The 22,599-nt window shown below is 36.6% G+C and overlaps 1 protein-coding gene across 3 annotated transcripts in view; it reads right to left on the reverse strand.

The window, feature by feature from the left end:
• The window catches only part of LOC123318393 (dynein axonemal heavy chain 8-like), a 1,393,903-nt gene that overhangs the window by 930,003 nt on the left and 441,301 nt on the right, over positions 1 to 22,599 (reverse strand). For all 3 annotated transcript variants that reach the window (XM_044905013.1, XM_044905020.1, XM_044905005.1), the window contains exon 23: positions 5,391 to 5,809. In XM_044905013.1, coding sequence (XP_044760948.1) covers positions 5,391 to 5,809 — 419 coding nt within the window. The remainder of the gene's footprint in view (positions 1 to 5,390; positions 5,810 to 22,599) is intronic.

The following is a 22,599-nucleotide window of genomic DNA, read 5'->3' on the forward strand; positions in this document are numbered from 1 at the left end:
ACTATTAACTTTATAACTATAGGGCTTAATAATGAAAGAATACGAGGGAAAAAAACAATTTTAAAATATTGTTTAATTGAATCGAGTTTTACAAAAAGTGTTCAAAGTGTGCATCAGGAGCTGTACTAGATGCTCTACAATTTCTTATGAATAATTGCTTTATTCTGCTTGCAAGTCTCATTTCAGTTGCTAAAAATTACAGAAAAAGGCTTACGTCAAACTCTGCCTTGACTCAATGTAATAGAAATTTATTTTGTATTTAATGCTGAAAATAGAGTGAGTTATACCATTTCAGAATCTCAGTGAAACAGACATGTTTTCTCTCGTTTTGGCACTCAAGTAACCATATTATTTTTCACACCACGCTGGGTTGAACTCAGGAAAAAAAATAAGCAAAACGAAAAGTTTGAGTTAATTCTTTTATTTATGAAAAACTATTCATGCGCCTCAAAAAAAATAATTTACATTCGATAGCGCATCTATCCAGGAATACTATCCAAAAAACAGTTTGAAAACATCCCTTCATTTGGAGTCTTGCCTGCAAAAGGAGTGGCTAAGGGTGTGATTTTCTTGAATTTTCGAAAATCTCGAATATCTCGAAAACCAAGGCACTTTTACTAAACGTAAAATATATTTTTCTGAACCGCCATAGAGTCCTCTACCTGCAGGCTCCATATTATCCATTCATTACGCCACACCCTGTATATCCAGAGTAGCCTATCATATAAGAAGAGAGTAGCTGACCGAATACCGAAAATTCTTAAGGAATCTAAATGGCGAAAATCCCAGAAGGAACATCAATAAGGCTCGTCGACGTTTCTAGTGATGCCCACGAGAGTCTCGTCTCGAAAACGAGACGAGACATGATATTTCATGTACGAGACGAGACTAGAATTTCCTCGGTCTCGTCTCGAGTCTCGTACGAGAGTCTAGCAGTGGTCTCGTAGTCTCGTAAATAATTCGGAGATAGAAGACTCAGAGGATTATTGCCTTCGAATTTGGAAACTTTGGAATCATTTCGGGTGCAGAAGCTTCATTAACAAGCAAATCGAGATAGGAAATGGTTGCTTGAAATTCAAAACCATCAATCGACTGTAGTAGAATTTATTGAAACATTTCACATCTGACAATAAGAGTATTACGTTCGAAATTCAAATTATGGGAACAATTGAATTTTTAATTTATATAGATGATAGATATTGATAATCTCGAACCCATGGCCTTTTCTGTCTCGTCATTCCTGATAATGGAAAATGAGCTCGATATAAACTATATTTACCCCAAAATGGAATAATCCGTATTGTTAAGAATCGTCCGAGTTCGAGGTTCATTCGAGTCCAAAATTTTTCCCTTTCAGTTTTGATTTAAAATAGTGAGATATTTAATAGGGGAGGCCGGATATCCTATTGAAGGTTATACAAAATAATTCACCGAGTTTCTTATTCATATAATCAATTTTTCCTATGTTTTCCCAAACAAGACGAAAAAAATATTGTTTGTATGGAAAATTTTATCAAAATGAGGAGAGCAGAAATTCTTCATTTCATTGCAATAAACTTCCCAAGACGAACGCACTCTTATTCGTTGAAACTTTCAGGGTATATTAAGCACGAGCCGATGGTATTTGATATATTCAGTGCGAGACGTCGAAGCTAGTAGACGTGTTGAATGATACCAGTGCGATACGTTCAAGCGAGTAGACGGTTGAATGATTTTTCGAGCATACGATTTGGGAATTTGATTGAATACTGATTATTCGGGAGAGTTCTGTGAATGAGTTCTGTTGTTTTGTTATTGTATACAGTCCATATCAAAAGATCGTTGTTTGTGCAAATTACATCAGGTGAGACTTTATCTATATAATAATTGGTTATTTTTGTTCTCTTCTCTCTTATTGATATTTATCGCCATTGTAAAAAACTAAAAACGTTAAGCCATGTCGGAGACCTCAGATAATGAGGGTTCCTACATGGAAGCTTCCGATGAAGTCGAGGAGGACTTTAGCGAAGATGAGTGTGTGAGTCGGACAAATTTACGCGAAGAAAATGAAGTCATAGCAGCCGACATCGCTGAACTTAATGAAACGGTTTCGATTTTAATGAATGAGCTCCGTCAAGCCAAAGAGGAAGTTGTAAAACTCTCTGCGCTGAAGCCCCCAATTTTCGCCGAAGTTGCCAATTCGGTGGGGAAAAAAGTAATTCCTGTGGAGATCAGGAGAAGCCCTACAACGCCTTCGGTCAAACCCCAAAATGCGCCTCCTACAAAGCGCGCGCGCAGAGAAAGTTCCTCGTCTGATGAGGAAAATATCAGAAAGGCACCAGACGTGCCTAAGAAGGATGAAATCCCACCCATCACGTTGATGGCACCTCAAATTGGGTAGAGATACCCAAAGCTCTCTACACAAAAAAGAAGAACTAAAACCGCTCAACTGTAGTTAAAGACGGTATAAAAATCATCTCGTCAACCGTAGATGATTATAGAAAAATTACCAAATTTTTCGAACAGCATGGTAAAGAACTTTTAAATTACGAAATGGAGGAGGAGGAGAAGATATATGCCGTCATCAGGCATTTACCAATCGACGCTGATCTTGCGTTGATTGAGGACGACCTGATATTCCAGCGAATATAAGACGCTGAGTTGACCAGAACGACATCGAACCAGACGAAGAAACAGCATTTTTACTTATCCTAAGATTAAGCAGACTTAGCTGCCGAATAAATTTAGTTATTCGCAGGTGAATGTACCGGGCCTGAATTTTCTAATCATTATTATTATGGGAACGATCAGGGATGGTTTATTTTTACTTTTGATGTATAAAGCGTATACGGGAGAGTTGATCTGCACATATTTACTGTTGAATACAAACTGAATGAACAGAAACTTATACTTGAAAATGGTTTGAATAATGAATGGAAAGAATCAGATCTTTGGGTAAAAATATTGATATATATATATATATATATATATATATATATATATATATTAGACTGATTCAAAAAAATCGACTTTCTCTTGTTTTGAGAAACACACCCCTTATTATCTTCAGGGCATTGAAAAAAGGCGTCTGTGAAAATATTGGCCGAAAATATTATTATTTAGAGGTCGCTCATCGACGATTTCTATTTTCCCTACTAATAGCAGGGAAAATTTTTTTATTTCTAGTTAAAAAATTCCAGTTCGCAAACCAATGGACCGATTCCATTGAGCGATATATTTTTATGTAGGCGATTATGTGCTCTACAAAAACTGCCCCATAAAATTTTTCCATGAAACGGCTTTTCGAAAAGTTATTAGAGCTTGAAATTAAATTTTTGTCGATGTAGCTGTTTTTACTCGGATATCGGGGAGAAATTATTGGAATTTACTTTGAAAATCAGAAAATAGTTATGAAAAGATACAATTAATATGATTGTATGTAGATTCAAATAATTTATGACATCCTCAAATAGTCAACCTCAACAATTGTTAGAGAGTTAGAAATTTATACTCGTCAGAATCAAATTATAAAGCTTCTCTTATTCCTCATTCCTTTGGGTCAGAAAGAATGATTGGTTTTGTGCCCTCTTTCAGATTAGTGTTTGTTCTTAAAGCCAGTACTTGTCTTCAGTTTCAGTCATAATACAATTTTGTGTATTCATTATTTTTATAAACCCAAAATGGCCGCTGTCACAAAATAGTGAACTATCAATTTTTCAACAAATATCTCGATATTTGTGGGATAGGGTAGGTTTGTTTGATGATATTAGAAAGAAGTCGCATGTAGAAAGCATTTATTCGGTTGTGAGAAATAATATTGGTGTTGGTATATTCAACATCTATTATACATAATATGTTCTAAACAGATAATTTCAATTTCTTTTTGTTGCAATCCGGAAAACGATGACCATGTTCGTTGATCAATTGTAAAAGAAACTGTAACTGTTAATTCTTCATTATTCTTTTAGTAGTTATTGCATTCTTCAATTAAACCAATAACTCGCTCCGCTAAATCGTTAACAACAGAAAGATCCTATCATCTATATGTTACTTTCACTACGTAATGTCTTCTTCAATGAAATCATATAGCGAGAATTTTGTGAATGCGGCCATTTTGGGTTTGCAAAAATAATGAATACACAAAATTGTATTATGGATGAAACTGAAGACAAGTACCGAGTTTAAGATCAAACACTAATCTGAAAGAGGGCACAAAACCAATCATTCTTTCTGACCCAAGTGAATGAGAAATAAGAGATGCTAAATAATTTGATCCTGAAGAGTATGAAACACTAACTCCCTAACAATTGTTGAGGTTGACAATTTGGGGATGTCATAAATGATTAAAATCTAAATAAAATCATATCAATTGCAACTTTCGAGAACGATTTTCTGATTTTCGAAGTAAATTCCAATAGTTTCTCCCCGATATCCGAGTAAAAACAGCTACTTCGACAAAATTTTATTTCAAGCTCTAATAACTTTTCGAAAAGCCGATTTATGGAAAAATTTCATGGGGCAGTTTTTGTAGAGCACCTAACTCCCTACATAAAAATATATCGCTCAATGGTATCCATCCATTGGTTTGCGAACTGGAATTTTTTAACTAGAAATAAAAAAATTTTCCCTGCTATTAGTAGGGAAAATAGAAATCGTCGATGAGCGACCTCTAAATAATAATATTTTTGGCTAATATTTTCACAGACGTCATTTTTCAATGCCCTGAAGATAATAAGGGGTGTGTTTCTCGAAAAAAAAGAAAGTCGATTTTTTTGAATCAGTCTAATATATATATATATATATATATATATATATATCAAATTATATGATATGAATGAAAGTTTTACTGTTCTTCTCATTATGAATCTGTGAGTTATGTTTTTCTGCAATAACACTTGAAAGTATTGCAAATCCAGATAGAAATTTCAATCCAGTTCTCATGAGCTTATAAGCAATGCGTCTAGCTCAACAATGAATGCTGAAATATTTCGATAAAATTTCTGTGTGGTGCCCTAGTAATCCAACTGATAACACCTGCAATTATTAGAAATTTTAATTTAATGGTTATAAGCCTTAGCTACAGAAGCAATGCGACGAACTTAACAATGAATACTATTTCGATAAAATTTTGGCGATTATCTAAGGCTTCAAATAGAATATATCTGTCCATATCTCTATCTCTTTCTATATAACCTACAAGATGAGAAAATGGTTTAAATCAATTTTGGATAGTTCTGCATCAGCTATCAAACATCACCTTGAATTTGCCATATGAATTAGTTTGTCTTAATCATATGATCATCAGTGATCCCTTAAAGTAATTCCAATGATGAATATCTTTCTTAGATATTGAGTTCTGCGGTGAAAGAGCAGCACTTTCGATTAATCAATGAATAGGAACGAAGGTTTACCTATTCTGGAATTCTGTCAATTCAGCTATTATCACCTCAGTGTCAACATCAGACCATAATATATCGTAGTAACCATCTATACTCTTGTTCACTTGTAAATACAAGCCATAAAGCTTGTTTAAGAGATTGAATTCTTTTTTCCTCTTATGCAATATAGGGTAATCCTTCACTTCCAGACCGAATAATTTTTCTCCACTACTGTACATTTCAAACTTCCTCCACAACTCGTCGAAACGATCTTGAAAGACCAATACACGATCACTCGCTTCTCTGGCCTCTAGCCCTGGAACCATTGGTCCTTTTTCCTCGAAGTCCTTATCGAAAGCTTCAACTTCAAAGGCAAACTTGTCGACACCAGCTGTGAGTTCCTCTAGCAATGGAGCTTGCACATCGTAAATATTTTCTTGCGTTTGTTTTGCCTAAAAAGATCAATGTTCAGATTATTTCGGAAGGCATTATTGTCCATTATTGAACCAAATGAGCAAATCTACGCTATAATAATAGTCACCATTCAACATAGTTTAAATTCACCGAACCGAACGAAGTTGCAGCTGTATTCGGGTTCGAATTTCGGACAGTCAGAGAATGGTTCTAGAACTGCGCAGAGGATTCTATACTAGGGCGCAATAGTTCTGCGCAGTTCTAGAATAATTCTTGGACTGTCCGAAATTCGAACCTACAATAGCAATATTCTTTCGTGTTGAATTATTGAAGAAAGCTCCTGTGTCTGGGACACCTAAACACTTATTATATGAAGACATCTATAACTTTTTTTTTCCATTCGATTATGATTTCTTACTAGATTTTGTTTGGAGTTGTATGAAGAAAAAAAAATTTTCTGTGGGTCAACCCTGCTCTGAAGATTGATCTGAATCTACTAGACGCGAAATGTTAGAAATAATGAATTTCAGTTGGTCACAGATGAGTTCTGATGATCCATCTCTTGAATCGGAGGTATCTTCTACGATGGCACTGCAGACTATAAACAAATTTCCAATGAGAATATCTTTTTCAACGCATAGATACTGTTGTAGTTGTTACAATACACTTGATTGTATGATAATTCCATTGCGAATGCGATCATTTATAATTTATATGTTCGTAGTGAAAAGTCAAATTCTATTCAGAAATAGATACGGGTGCGCTAGAGCCGTATTCATCGAATTTTATGATGAAATTTTGAGGTTGGAAGAACGACACCATGAAGAATATTTTAGCACGAGTAAACTGATATATGCGGGGGGGGTCAGAGCTGAAGTGGACCAAGTCCATTCAGCCTAGTTCTGAGATGAATGGCTTAGAAGTTGTTCATCACCACTTATTCAAAAGTGACTTCTTTATTTATTATTATTCTTATGTGAGAATATGCCGGGGAATATGCTTACATTCTAAACATTTAAAATCTAAAGAAGTCACTTTTGAATTAATTGGTGATAAACAACTTCTAAGTAATTCATCTCAAAACTAGGCTGAATGGACTTGGTTCACTTCAGCTCTGATCCCCTCATATTTTAAACTTATTTCAAACTTTGAACAGATTATACGATTTTCACAAAATGAGTTTTAAACCACGACTAGTAAGCCAGCGATCTATTTTTTGGGTGGATCCATCTTTTACCTCCAAATCAATAAAAAAAGTCATAAGCGAAAATAAATCAATCAAATAAACTCGATATATACACTGTAGTGATGTTTACCATCGGCCGTCGAGTTTCAAGAACGACTATTCCACCACGGTCAATACCGTATGATATTAATGTCTGATATTAACGCTGCAGTCTGTTAATTTTTTCCCTTATTTAGAATAGAATGCCGAAGCGAATAATAAGCTATATGAAAGGAGGGATGGAGTGACTTCTTACTAAGGATTATGAATTAGGGTTTATAATCTATAATTTCATACAACGTTTTTTTTCATTCAGAATATTTCACGGATTTCTACTCCAGGAGACATATCAGTTCGAAATAAACGCTCAGAGAAATTGATGGATAGACTAAATAGAGGAATGAATAAATATTCTAAGATAATTTTTTTTCATACTGAAAGCCCTAGAGCCCCTTGGAACATAGATACAAGGAATGGAAAATAAACATTTATTGTTGTCCAAAGACTGGAGCGAGAAAGTTGCTTAGTGTAGCCAGTCACAATTGAGATCATTCAATCTGACATCATTGTCAAGTCAATTTTCCGTACAAACAGGTAGAATCTATATAGATTAAAGGCGGAAACACATTATTAACACGCGACGCGAGCTGATGAAACGTGACGCGTGTTGAGTCGAATCAAATGTATTGCTTTCTATAGATCAGAATCATACTATGAACACCCGACGCCACGCCACGCGCGTACAATTTACGCGTCAGCCCGCGTCGCGTGTTAATAATGTGTTTCCGCCTTTATAGTCCATTCAATTGATCTCTCAGGTGGCTATAACAAATCGAATTTAAGTTGGTAATAGCCCATAAGTTACGATTTTGTTTTGCGGAATTCAGGTTGTTATTATGGATGAACAGTGATCTTCTATAAGTGAATCTATGCACTGAGCCACTGACCGAAGATAACTTGAATTTCGTACTGCTGTTTATGTGCTTAGGTAATTCATTCGTAAAAATTGAAAAAATTATTCTATCAATTCTGAATGCAGATTAATATGATATGAATTTGAATATTTCTTCTTTTCAAATGCTTTTCTACGTTATATTTATTCATTCCAGTTTTGTGCTTGAAACTACTGAAATTATTGAAGCTCTTTTATGACCAGACATTAAGCTGCGTCTGGACTTTCAAAACCTACTGGGATGTCAATCATTCTTGAATGGACTATATTTATTTTACGCCACTGCCTTAGTGTAGCACTGGACAGAGAAGCATCGAATGTTTGTACCACAACAAATACATTCATAGCACGTCGATAACCATTCCATGTATTAATGTTCTAAGTAGAGCCCCAGCTCTAACGATTAAAATGAACCACCACTATTTTGTAGACGATGGAAAGCATGCTGCTCATATTTGTAAAAATATGTGTAAAACGGCTGGCCAATAGAATTGATAGAGAAATCAATCAGATTTACTCAGAAAAATTTATATTTCTTTTTGACAGCCCTAGAATTGATAGAGAAATCAATCAGATTTACTCAGAAAAATTTATATTTCTTTTTGACAGCCCTAGAGCTAGCTCTAAGGGTGACCGGCCACCGAATGCGAAGTTGAGCGAACCTCAAAACAATGTCGGGACTGGACAAGGATCTCGAGTAAGGCCAAGAGACTTGTATGGTTATTGAGTCATTTGATTTCGTCAGTCGGGACTGAACACAGATCCAAGGTCGGGACTCTAGTCACAGCCTTTTATTTATGTTGTATACGGAAACGTAAAATAACATGTAGAAAAAATTGTTATTATGGAAAAAAAATTTCCACGGTGATAGATATTTTTTAATATTTTTTCGTGCTCAGTAGCTCTTCTATGAAGTACTTCAGGATAATCCATTCATTCTGGGACACATATTGAAAATAATATTTTATTCAACTCAAATAGTCATTGCACAAGTAAAACACAAAATTGAAAAGGTCAAAAAAAAGGGCTCACAGTGTCTTACAGAATGCATAAAACTCTTGAAGAGAGTACGCTTCACAGGCCATTAACACCTTATGCACTTCAAGCTTATAAACCTTTGCACTGCATTCATGCAATATTTTGGGGAGTGCATTGAGTAATCTAAAACCCATGTATAATGGTGCTTTTTCTGTGAGAGTTAAAGTGTGTCTCGGATAAAGATATTGATCATTCCGTCTTGTTGAATTTGTGCCCTCATACTGCTCGACAAGTTCGTGATGGACATGTAAAAAGCATAGAATCTTATATATGTATAAACCGTGAAAGGTTAAAATCCCATGCTCTTTGAAAAGTCCCCTGCAACTGTCCCTATACTTCAAACCAAGCATCGCTCTAAGTGCCATTTTTTGTCGCACAAAAACCGCTTCTCCATGCGCTGAACCATCCCAGAAAATAATACCGTATGACATTAATGTCTGGAAATTAGAAAAGTAAACTTCTTTGAGGATTGCTAGACCTACTTGCTTTTTCAAAAACTCAATTGTGTATATGAGCGAATAAAGGCGTTTCGTTAAAAATTCAATGTGAAAAGTCCATTTCATGTGTTTTTCAATTTGGATTCCTACGAATCTTACCGTTTATGAAACTTCTATCTGATTGTTAATATGTTCTGGCAAAATCATTCTGGTGCGATCACAGCTGAAGACAATACCTTCGGTTTTTGACAAATTGAGGAGAAGATGATTATTCTTACACCAGTTTTTGAAGCGTTCTAGGACAGAGTCCGCAGTAAGAGACGTTGTTTTTAGGCTAGATGATGACATCAATACATTGATATCATCTAGCTAACTTTCCTATAAGACATGCTCATGGAGCTATACTAACTGATAGAAAAATTCTCGAAAGATGGAAGGAGCATTACTCGCAAGTCTTGAATCAAAATAACGACTCGGATTTATCCATTTTAGACCTGCTCCCCGCGTATAGTCCGATGACATCGCTCGATGAAGAAATCTCAATGTCGGAAATCATAAGAGCGATAAAGATTATGAAAAATGATAAGTCACCTGGACAAGTCCAGGCAAAGACCCACTCCCGGTTTATTCTTTTCCAAAGCTTCGATGATTGACTGATATCATTGCCGTTTCGGTACTCCTCGACTGCCGGTACCTATGTTGTGAAGATGAAAACACTCGAAATTTCCTGAAAAAATTGATTAATCGAGTCGCTATTAATTTCTCGAAGATTTTAGAGAACGCCGTCAGAAGGCTGATTGTTCTGAAGCTATAGGGATCGTTACAATCTCCCTTTTTAAGGATCGTTTTCATTACAGCAATTTTGAGGGAAACCGGAAATATTCCCTCTTTCGAGGCGCAGTTAATTATATGCTTCAACGGTGTTGCTATGATCATTATACTCTTTTTAATAATTCTTATAGGTATGCCATCCCAACCCGTTTTTATAATTACATCTTTATCAACTTCAAATGCAAAGAAGGAGTTGTGTACGCGTGTAATGTGATTTAGATCACTATTTGTTGACTGTGATGACTTCGGCAAGTTTTCCGCAACACTATAAAAATAATCATTAAAATCATTGACCATGTTACTCGGATCTGGATGTTCAAACGATAAGGAACGATCAATTTTCTTCCCCAGAGATTTATTAATTATGCTCCATACTGCTCTAGACTTATTTTCAGATTTTTTAATTTGTTTTTCAATTTGTATCTGTTTTTCCTTTTTCAAAAGTAAATCATATTTGTATTTAGCATTCTTATATAAATGTACGTGTTCCGGTTTGAATCTAGATGTGACAAAAAGGTAGTCTGATATTTTTTTCTGACATTGAATGGAACCGGAATGATGCTTTACCCTGGTATTAGTTGTAATGTTTTTCAGTGGGAAACAGTTGTTGAAAATAGGATAGTATGCATGAAACATTTGGTTCCACATTAAGTTAACTTGATTGTCAGGGTGACCAAGGATATCCTCCCAATTATGTTCAATAACGGCCGTTTTCAATAATCCTATCTATCCATTGTTTCAGTTACTGAAGATAGGAAATGCATGTGATTTCGTTTCGATGTTTTATCTGTAGATATATTTTAGAATGGTTACCAATCGTCAGTAAGTGAAACGATGGATAGATAGGTCTATTGAAAACGGCCGTAAGTTTAACTAAAAATCTATCTACAGATTCTTCATCAATGATTGCAGTTTGTCTAACCGTTTTCCTTCTATTGATTTCCTCATTAATAGAAAATGAAAACATTATTTGCGCCGCATGATCAGATATATGTTCCTCCACAACCACTGAATTACCCGCAATATCATCATTTATCCAGTTATTTGCATGGAAAATTGCACGTGTATTGGTGATCTCGTAGTTTTGTGTTGATTTCCGTGTTAGTTCCCGAACAGAATGTTTTAAAACTTGCACAGCTTATTCAGTGGACTGCAAGGTACGATATCGTATATTTATTTTCTGTGTGACACTGGGAAATCCCTAATAAACAATGTCTGTTTGTGGGCATTGTAATGAAGTTTTCGATCGTCGTAAATCGCCCAGCGTCATATGCGCTGGCACGTGCGGAAAATCTTATCAGGCCGCATGTGTGGGAATTCCCTCTGATAATCTTCATTGTTTGAAAACACCCGGGTTTTGTTGGTATTGCCCATGTTGTTATAAAGTACGCAATAAATATGAAGAATATATCAAGGCATCTTTTGATTCCAAGCTGAACCAAATGCTCGGTGGATTCAAGGAAATGTTCGACGAATTTTTGCTTGGGATCACTAATCAGGCTGATGAGGTATTCTCGAAAATTTGTATTGCTCCTCCGGCTGCTGAACCTTCTAGTTATTCGAACGCTGTCAAGTCCAAATCTATGGTTGTCATCAAACCCAAGGACACCAGTCAAGCGAATTCCAGAACGAAGCGCGACATAATGAGAAATATAGATCCTGTAGAACTTGGTCTGAAGGTCTCACAGGTCAAGCAAATCAAGGATGGTGGCCTGTTTATCAGCTGTAACGATTCTGAGGGTGCTAATAACATTAAGAGGATTGTTCAGGAGAAACTTTCTCCTGATTATCGGGCGTCAGATGTGAAGAAAATTTTTCCTAAAGTGAAGGTTGTTGGTCTTGACGATAATTATAAGGCCGAGGATATTGTGAAGTTTTTGAGAGGTCAAAACAATATTATTTCTGATACATGTCATCTTAAGGTTTTAAAAACTTGGGCAACACATAGAAATTCCGAAATTTATCAGGCTGTTATAGAGATGGATGTTGATACACATTCTATGGTTTTGAAACGAGGCAAACTTTTCGTGAATTTTGATGTTTGCTCCGTTTATGATGCAACTGATTTGATGATTTGTTACAATTGTAGTGGCTTTAATCATGGTCAATCAAAATGTTCTAAGACAACTATCTGCCCAAAGTGTGCCGGTGATCATTCCTTGAACGTTTGTACAAGCACTGTTTTGAAATGTATAAATTGTTTTAATGCTAAGTTAAAAAAGTTCGATCATGCTGTTTGGGATGCTAGAGAGTGTCCTATTTACTTAAAAAAACTGAACCATCTGAAATCTTCCATTTTTGCTGGTGAATAGCAATCATTGCCTGATGGACCTTCTAGGGACTTTCTTGCATCTCAGTCAGGTGACATATGTTTTTTCTACCAAAATGTTAGAGGCTTAAGGTCGAAATTGAATACTATTTATAACAGCATTTCACAATTTGACTACGACATTATTTGTTTAACAGAGACCTGGCTCTCTTCTGATATTTCAAACTCCGAAATCTGTAGTGATCAATATATATTGTATAGAAAGGATCGCAGCTTTGACCTCACGTCGGCGTCGAGGGGTGGTGGAGTTTTAATTGCAGTGCGTTCTGACCTGATGGTTACCTGCCTTGATCTTGGCTGCATTACCGAGGTCTTTCATAGCATTGATATAGTTGGTTTGAAGGTAGTAATAAGGGGCGCTTGTTTGTATATTTTTACCATTTATATACCTCCCAGTTCGAAACTTGAACAATATGAGGGTCTCTTCGAGGCTATTTCTGGTTTGCCATATCTGCTTCTCAAGGATTGCGATATCATTATTCTGGGGGATTTTAATATTACTGAATATAGGGATTATCAATTGTCTTCTTCACATACTACTGGCAGATTGGAGGCACTCCAGGGATTATTAGACTATATGGACTTACATCAGGTCAATAATGTTGTTAATGAGAATGGAAGGATTTTGGACCTTGTCTGTTGTCGTCGTCAGATGGTCGTGAGTGGGTCGAACTACTCTCTCGTACCGGTTGATTCACATCATCCACCTCTGGAGTTTTATCTGACCCTGTCATTCAGACATCCTAAAAGTAAGTTGAGGAAAGGTGTTCCTCAGAGTTTCAATTTCAGACGAGCTAACCTCTCGTTGCTCTATGATTGTCTATTGAACACCAACTGGGATTTCTTGACTGAGTATGATGATGTCGATTTAGCGTGTGCAGGATTTTATGAAAATCTCAACGGTATTTTTAATGCTTATGTACCTAAAACATCTGGTAGGAGATCCCGGTACCCGCCTTGGTTCAATGGGGATATAATTTTTAAGTTGAAAGCCAAGGACAGTTGTCGTCGAGCCTATAAGTCAACAGGTTGTACATCATTTCTTGTGGAATTTGAGGAGCTTCGCAGAGAACTAAAGAGTGCAATCTCGATAGCCCGGACCGGTTTCTGTCGGGAAGCCGAGGAAGAGTTGTCTAGGGATCCATCAAAATTTTGGGGCTACTTAAAAAGGATTCGAGGTGGTTCCTCCACTCCGGGGTCAATGAAGTTTAATGGATCCACTTTGTCTGATCCTCAGGACATCGCCAATGCCTTTGCTGCTTTCTTCGAGGCTGCTTTTGTGGAATCTTCTGCACCACTGCGGGACCATTGCGGCCAAGACTGCTTTGGGCTGACTCTATCTGTTCCCGATATAAGTGAGGAGTGTGTGTTGTCGTGTTTGAGGGAGTGCAAGGGTAGTATGACTGCTGGCCCGGATGAGGTCCCGTCTTTTTTATTGAGAGACTGTGCCATCATTTTCGCTAAGCCTTTGACTACGCTTTTTAGGCTGTCACTTTCGAAACGATGTTTCCCAAGCATTTGGAAGGAGGGTAAAGTGTGCCCTGTTTTCAAGAGGGGCAGTAGAGAAGACATCGAAAATTATAGACCTATCGTTATTCTGAGCAATTTTAGTAAAGTTTTTGAGAGGGTCTTATACGATATAATTTACGCACATGTAAAATGCCAAATTAATGATGGTCAGCACGGTTTCATTAGGGGCCGGTCTACTGTAACGAACCTGACTTGTTTCACCCAGTATGTGTCTGCTGCTTTGGATGAATGTTCTCAAGTCGATGTTATATACACTGACTTCTCCAAGGCATTTGATAGGCTTGACCATGGAGTAGTTCTTACAAAGTTGTCTTCGTTTGGCTTGAAAATGGATATAATCTCTTTCCTGGAATCGTATCTTGCTGACAGAAAACTGTTCGTTCAATATTTTGGAATCAGGTCATATGAGTTCTCCGCAACGTCAGGTGTTCCACAGGGTTCCATTTTGGGTCCTCTGTTATTCATGCTGTTTATGAACGATTTGAGTTTGCACCTGCTCTGTCTGTTGCTCTTGTATGTAGATGACTGCAAATTGTATCGTCGAGTCGAGTCTATCCAGGATTGCTGGGACCTTCAGGGTGAAATCGATAATCTGAATGATTGGTGCCGGAGAAATCGACTATCATTAAATATAAAAAAATGTAATGTGATGTCCTTCAGTCGCAGTAAGTCCGTTGTCATTTTTCAATACAACATTGAGGGAAGTGTTTTGGGAAGGGTGACTGAATACAGAGATCTGGGAGTCTTATTCGATCAGAGGTTGACTTTTGTACCCCATGTGAGGGCAACTGTTTCCGATGGTCTCAGGACTCTCGGGTTTATAATAAGGAATTCCAGGGATTTGTCAGAGACTGGCTCCCTCTTCCTTCTTTTTACGGCGCTCGTGAGGTCAAAGCTAGAATATGGGTGTGTTGTATGGAATCCCGGTTATAAGATTCATATTGAAAGCTTAGAGAAAATACAGAGGCGATTTCTGAAATACGTGAGCTTCAAAATAGATGGCGTGTATCCGTGTCGTGGAATACAAGGTGGGTATTTATTGAGCAGGTTTAATGTTAACTCTTTAGAGGAGCGTAGGACTTATTTGGGAATTCTTTTCCTTAATAAACTCTTGAGTTCCAAAATTGATTGCCCTTACTTACTAGGCTCAGTAGATTTGCACGTCCCTAGACTACCTGTTCGAAATGTATCCGCGTTCTATCTTCCTTTTCCACGTACTAACGTGCTTCGGTTTTCGCCAATGTTTAGAATATGTCATGATTTTAGCAATTTCCAGTATGTTTTGGATGTTTTCAACTGTACTCAATTGAATATACGGAGGGCTGTGTTGGGGTCGTAATTTTTTAGTTAATTTAGGTTTGCATTTGTATGTATATATACTTTTATGAGTTTTTATTTTGTAATTTTGTTTATTCCCAATCTGTAATTGGTCTAGACTGTAGATTGGTGTAATTAAATAAATAAATAAAAGTAATTAAATAAATATCTGTAACAATAAACAAATTGATTCAGATGCATTTATTTGTAACAATGTTATCCAGACAAATTGCAGAGGACATACCAATTCGTGTAGCTAAGGTTGGTTTTAAGTTGAAACTTTCTAATAGTGTCAAGAAAAGTTTAGTTTTGGTTGAACTAACAAGAATGTTCACGTTGAAATCCCCCAGCAATATAACTTTAGCCCTCTCTTTAAGACAGATAAGGAGTCCTTGTGATAGTTTCTCAAGGAAGATATCGAAATTGAGCATGGTTGAGTTTGGCCTGTACACCGTATCAGTATAATGCGTACACAGTAATCAGTATAATGCGAATATCTGCACTGCACAGCATTCAAAAACGTTAATAATGCTGAGTTCATTCATATCTGATCTTATCTTAATACTAACATTGTTCCCAGCTGGTCACTGCCCTTGACTTTGGAAGCCTGACTAACGCAGAATCCACCAATATAAACGTGACTGACGTCCATTTTTACGATTAATTTGATATGCGTCGAAAACGGGGTATAAGTCATAAGGCAAAAGTGATTCTCCCGGTGTCATTTACCCACTATACATGGTGTCCCGTAAAGACCACGTCAAACGAAAACGGAAAGTAGATCAGAATGTGCTCTACCTGATGTGAAAAATTTGTTCATATGAAAGTCTCACAGTTTTCGAAATATTTGATGTTTTATGAAAATGTTGAATTTTTTCACTTAAAATGCTTTCTCTCTTGCGGAAGCTACAAATGAATACTTTTCGAATCAGTTTTTTTTTTCCGTAAATTTTGTTGAATGATTACTTCAATTCATGCAATGAAAAATACCACAAAATATTATATAGGGATTCTGAAAAAAAAAATAAAATTCATGTTCTAAAGGCAGTGTTTTTTTGTGCTGAATTCTATCTGACGTGGTATAAAAAAAGACACTAGACCTTTTCTGCATATTACGCTGAAAAGTGGCCCATTTAATGAGGATTCCGAAAAGGTAAAATACAGGTTATAACCTTCTTCACGAAAAAAGATATTTGAATGTTTATCGAAAATGGAGCATTTCTATGAAAAACTGATTTTGTCGCCTTTTCCACAAATTCTTTCATTTTGCAGATTCTGCTGTAACATATTGAATAATTCTCTTGAAAAATGTCAGTTAGTCCCTAAATTACTTATAAAATGAAATAATGCATTCTTTGCAATGATATAATGTAATAACGCACAGGACCTTCAACATCAACAAATCTATCGTGGAGAAACTTTATAAAAATATCAATATTTAAAATTCAGGATTCTTATTAGAGCAAATGCTCAAAATGACCACCCCCTTTGCTAATACATGCCCTGCATCTATTGAGAAATGACCTTTTCAAACCATACAAACGTCTCCCCGCTATTTTAGCTGCTGAAATACGAATGCGGTACCTAAGTTGTGCTTCATCTCTTATAGGATTCGAATAAATTTCATTTACTAAAAAACCCCAGTAAAAAAATCCAGAGGGTTTAAGTCTGGTGAATCATTGAATCTCGAACATCATATCGATGTTCGAGAGTTCTTCAGGCAAAGAAAAAGAAATAAAAAAAACTCAGTCAGTGAATTAGCATCTTAAAAACATTTTATTGATTTGTTGATTGATTATTTTCAGCAGGAAGTGCAAAATGAAAGTATTTATGGAAAAGGTGAAAAAATCAGGTTTTCACAGAAATGCTCCACTTTCGATAAACATTCAAATTTTTTTTTTCGTGAAGAAGGTTATTACCTGTATTTTACCTTTTCGGAATCCTCACAAAATAGGCAACTTTTCAACGTAATATGCAGAAAAGGTCTAGTGTCTTTTTTTATACCACGTCAGATTCAGAATTCAGCACAAAAAAACATTTCCTTCAGAACATGAATTTCAATTTTTTTTTTTTAGAATCCCTGTATAATATTTTCTGGTATTTTTCATTGCATGAATTGAAGTAACCATTCAACAAAATTTACGGAAACAAACTGATTCGAAAAGTACATAATTGTTGGGTGTTCGTGAGGTCTATCAAGTTAGCCCGGAAGTTGTGGCATTTCGAAAAGAAAATTTTTCCAATGAAAATGCTAGCAAAGTGCTGGCGAATGCTGAAGAAAAAACTGAAAAATCTCATATAGATTTGGAAAAATTGGAAATTGAATTTTACGGGCCAACTTATGTGCAGCCCGAAAAACCCAGCATTTTTCATCGATATTTCGAAAATAGTAAATGCTAGCGAAATGCTGGCAAATGCTGAAGAAAAAACTGAAAAATCACAAATAGATTTGGAAAAATTGGGGTTTGAATTTTCTGGGCCAACTGCAGCCCGGAAAACCCAGCATTTTTCATCGATATTTCGAAAATATTAAATGCTAGCGAAATGCTGGCGAATGCTGACGAAAAAACTGAAAAATCTCATATAGATTTGGAAAAATTGAAGTTTGAAATTTTCGGGCCAACTTATGTGCAGCTCGGAAACCCAGCATTTTTCATCGATATTCCGAAAATATTAAATGCTAGCGAAATGCTGGCGAATACTGAAGAAAAAAACTGAAAAATCGCATATAGATTTGGAAAAATTGAGGTTTGAATTTTCCGGGCCAACTTATGTGCAGCCCGGAAAACCCAGCATTTTTCATCGATATTTCGAAAATATTAAATGCTAGCGAAATGCTGGCGAATGCTGAAGAAAAAACTGAAAAAACTCATATAGATCTGGAACAATTGAAGTTTGAATTTTTCAGAAAACCCAGCATTTTACATCGATATTTCGAAAATACTAATGCTAGCGAAATACTGGCGAATGCTGAAGAAAAAACTGAAAAATCTCATATAGATTTGTGAAAAATGGACATTGAATTTTTCGGTCCAACTTATATGTTGGCCAGAAAAGCTAGCTTTTTCCATCGATATTTAGAAAAAATGAAATGCTTGCGAAGAAAAAAAGTGCTGTCAAATGCTGAAGAGAAAACTGAAAAATTGGAAATTGAATTTTCTTGGCCCCCTTATGTGCACCACGTAAAAATCAGCAATTTTCATTTCAGTACCACTAGAAAAATGGGTGATTAAATTGGTCAGGGCACGTTGTTCGAAAAAAACCAATTTGATGAAAAGCTTTATTCTTCCTGCAGTAAGACAATCCCTCCTTTAGTTATTAGTTGGCCGTGACTAAACGAAATGTTTCATTCATTCTTCCGCTATTGATGTTAACTCCAAAATATGACATTTTTAATCATCGAACAATATCCTGTAGACCCATATTTACAGAGCATAGAATACTAACCTTACCTTCCATTTCTATTTTCAAATGTCTTCTGCACGTGAAAGAAAATGAAGAAAATATTGTTCGGTTGTCTAGTTTTCATAACTATGGTACCAGAAGTGAAAGAACTCTATTTGTCCCTAAGCATAAAACAACTAAGTTTGAGATGTCTCCTTCCTATCAATGTATAAGACTTTATAATCATTTGCCTCACAGTTCGAACACTGTAAGGCAAATGATTATAAAGTCTCTCGATTCCAGAAATTTTAGAAAAACTTTTAAGAACTTAATGCTGAACAAATGTTATTGTACAGTAAATGAATACCTTAATGATGTCATATTGCTTAGCTAATGTAATTTCTATTTTCCACCTTATGACTTGTCCTATACATTATTGTCTCAAAGGATCAATAAACGTTATTATATGACTTTAGCCTTGCGGCTTTCACACTCCTCTCCAGAGGAAAATTCACTTATCCCAGATATCTCAGATATCAAAAGGATTAAGCTCTGTTGGAGCCCTTTCCAGGTTTTCGGGCTCGTGGTGGTGGTCGGGTCCGGGTCGCTCCTCACCTCCCTGCTGTAGGTTGGATTCCTGCTCCACCCGTACTTCCTGTCGGCGCAGATGGTGTTCCTCTGCATTCCCCATGTACTTGCGTACAGTTCTCGCCGTTCCGAGCAGTACCGCCTTCTGCATGACTCTATAGATATTTCGTCCAACTGAAGTTTCCTCAAGTTCTCCAGTAGTTTTTTCGGTATCAGGCCTGTAGATGAAATTACAATAGGAATGGTCTTGATATCTTTCAGCTTCCCCTGTCTTCTGGTTTGTTCCTCGAGATCTCTGTATTTTGAATTTTTTTCAGTTTGCCTATCTAGAAGATTGTTATTATTTGGTATGGCCACATCGATGAATAATGCTCTGTCCTCATCCTTATTGAGCAATATGAGGTCTGGTCTATTGTGGGTTATTTTTCGGTCTGTGAGAACCGTGCGATCCCAGTAGAGCTTGTGATGTTCATTTTCCAACACAGCATCCGGATGGTAATTGTAATAAGGAACCTTTTTCGAACTTAGAAGTTGGTGTTTTAGTGCCAATTCTCGGTGAAGAATCTTGGCAACAGCATCATGTCTATTTTTGTACTCCATGCCTGCGAACTTCTGATATCCCCGGGGATGTGCTGGATAGTTTCATGTGTCGCACAGCCATAACGACAGCTATTGTCCGCCACTGAGGCATCCTTGGCGATATATTTCATGTAATTACTTGTTGGAATCACCTGATCCTTATTATTATGACTTTAGCCTTGCGGCTTTCACACTCCTCTCCAGAGGAAAATTCACTTATCCCAGATATCTCAGATATCAAAAGGATTAAGCTCTGTTGGAGCCCTTTCCAGGTTTTCGGGCTCGTGGTGGTGGTCGGGTCCGGGTCGCTCCTCGCCTCCCTGCTGTAGGTTGGATTCCTGCTCCACCCGCACTTCCTGTCGGAGCAGACGGTGTTCCTCTGCATTCCCCATGTACTTGCGTACAGTTCTCGCCGTTCCGAGCAGTACCGCTTTCTGCATGACTCTATAGATATTTTCGTCCAACTGAAGTTTCCTCAAGTTCTCTAGTAGTTTCTTCGGTATCAGGCCTGTAGATGAAATGACAATAGGGATGGTCTTGATATCTTTCAGCTTCCACTGTCTTCTGGTTTGTTCCTCGAGATCTCGGTATTTTGAAATTTTTTCAGTGTGCCTATCTAGAAGATTGGTATTATTTGGAATTGCCACGTCTATGAATCTATGGATGGCGAGCATGAAGCCCTCTGTCTCTGGAAACAACCTTCCGGAAGTCAACCAGTAGTTCGACGCAGATATGTCGACGTAATCATGGTTGACCTCGTTCTGGTGCCTCCCATGTAAAGGTTTGCCAATCAGTTTCTGCATTTTACTTTCTGCAGAGTGTTCGACGGTTTCCAAGTGATCCTGTTGTAGCTTTAATGGTTTAGAACTATCAGCAACACAAACTACTCGATGGAGTTCTGACGAAGCTGCCTTGCTCAAGAAATATTTTCGAAGTCCTTCAATTTCCTGGGACATACGGTTGGACAAATCAACAATTCCTCTACCCCCAAGATGTCGTGGCAGCTCTGTCCGTTCTATTGAGCTTTTGGGGTGATGTTTATTGTGTTTAGTCAGCATCGTCCTTATTTTTCTCTGTAAAGCTGCTAAATCGGTGGTCGTCCAAGAGATAATACCAAATGAATAGCTCAGCGCCGAGCAAGCGTAGGTGTTAATCGCTTTTATCAGATTCTTGCTGTTAAGACCAGTTCTCATTATCCTCCTCAATCTTCGGGTGAACTCCTCCGTTAATTCTTTCTTCATCTGGGTCTGATTGATTTTTCTTGCCTGTTTTATGCCAAGATACTTGTATGTGTCTCCTTCCTTTAATGCCTCAATTTCTGCACCTTCCTTGAGTTTGAACGTACCATCTTCTATTTTCCCTCTCGTTATGTTAAGCAGTCGACATTTTTCTAGTCCAAACTTCATTTTGATGTCTTCCGAGAATCCTTCCACCATTTTCAGCATCAGTTGCATTTATTATTATTATTATTATTTATTATTATTATTATTATTATTTATTATTATTATTATTATTATTAATATAGCATATGTGAGGGGTTCAGAGCTGAAGTGAACCAAGTCCATTCAGCCTAATTTTGAGATGAATGGCTCAGGAGTTGTTTATCACTCATTAATTCAAAAGTGACTTCTTTATTTATTATTATTCTTATGTAAGCATGTGCTTACATTCCTACCTTTTAAAATTTGTAGAAGTCACATTTGAATTAATGGGTGATAAACAACTTCAAAGCCATTCATCTCAAAATTAGGCTGAATGGACTTGGTTCACTTCAGCTCTGAACGAACCCCTCATGTATGAGTTCTAACAGAGGTTAGTGTAACAGGGTACCATACAATTGGGCGTATGATACTAGAGCTTAGGGAACAACCTCCGTAAAAAACCCTGTCTCCCCGTGAATAGTGTAGTGATGACACTGATGACAGATTGGTTCACAGAACAAGCTTTTAATACTGAAGGTTTTCTTTCCATTGACATAAAAATTTCTCACAAAATACCTCCATTGTATATTCAATGATGATTTCTAAATATAGTAGATTGTCACACACCTTTTCACTATGCACTAGTTTTTTCACTATATCCTCTTTTCATCTCGAAATTATGTCTGAAAAAAAAACCAGGGCAGCAAAAAAATGTTAATAATACAGCCTTTAGCAAACTGATTCGAAGACTTGATCATAACTGAGGAAAAAATAATTAGTCATAGGTACATAACTTGTTCCCCAATTTCCCTGTGAAGAATATCATCTCTGCGTCAAAAACCTTCTGTTGTCGTCGTTAGAAATCCATTCAGTACTGTTATTAATAATATTCCCAATGTAACATATTCATACTGATGATTTAAATATTTCCAAGAATTTTTCTCTTATTCTTCAATATAGGTATGTACCTACATATATTTATCCTTGGATTATTATATGCCCCATAACTTGTGTGAACTCGACAGTTTATCAGTTATTCGCATTCTCATGAAAAAAGTAAAAACCAAGAGAACTATTTTGCTGATATTTCGACAGGGGTGGTTTCTTTCCGAAAAAATCATTTCGATGTCGACCAAAATGTATTATATAAACTCTGCTTATTACTGAACTGGCCATCCACTTTGTTCATGATAACAT

Source organism: Coccinella septempunctata, chromosome 1 (assembly GCF_907165205.1).
Source record: "Coccinella septempunctata chromosome 1, icCocSept1.1, whole genome shotgun sequence".
NCBI classification, from domain to species: domain Eukaryota; kingdom Metazoa; phylum Arthropoda; class Insecta; order Coleoptera; family Coccinellidae; genus Coccinella; species Coccinella septempunctata.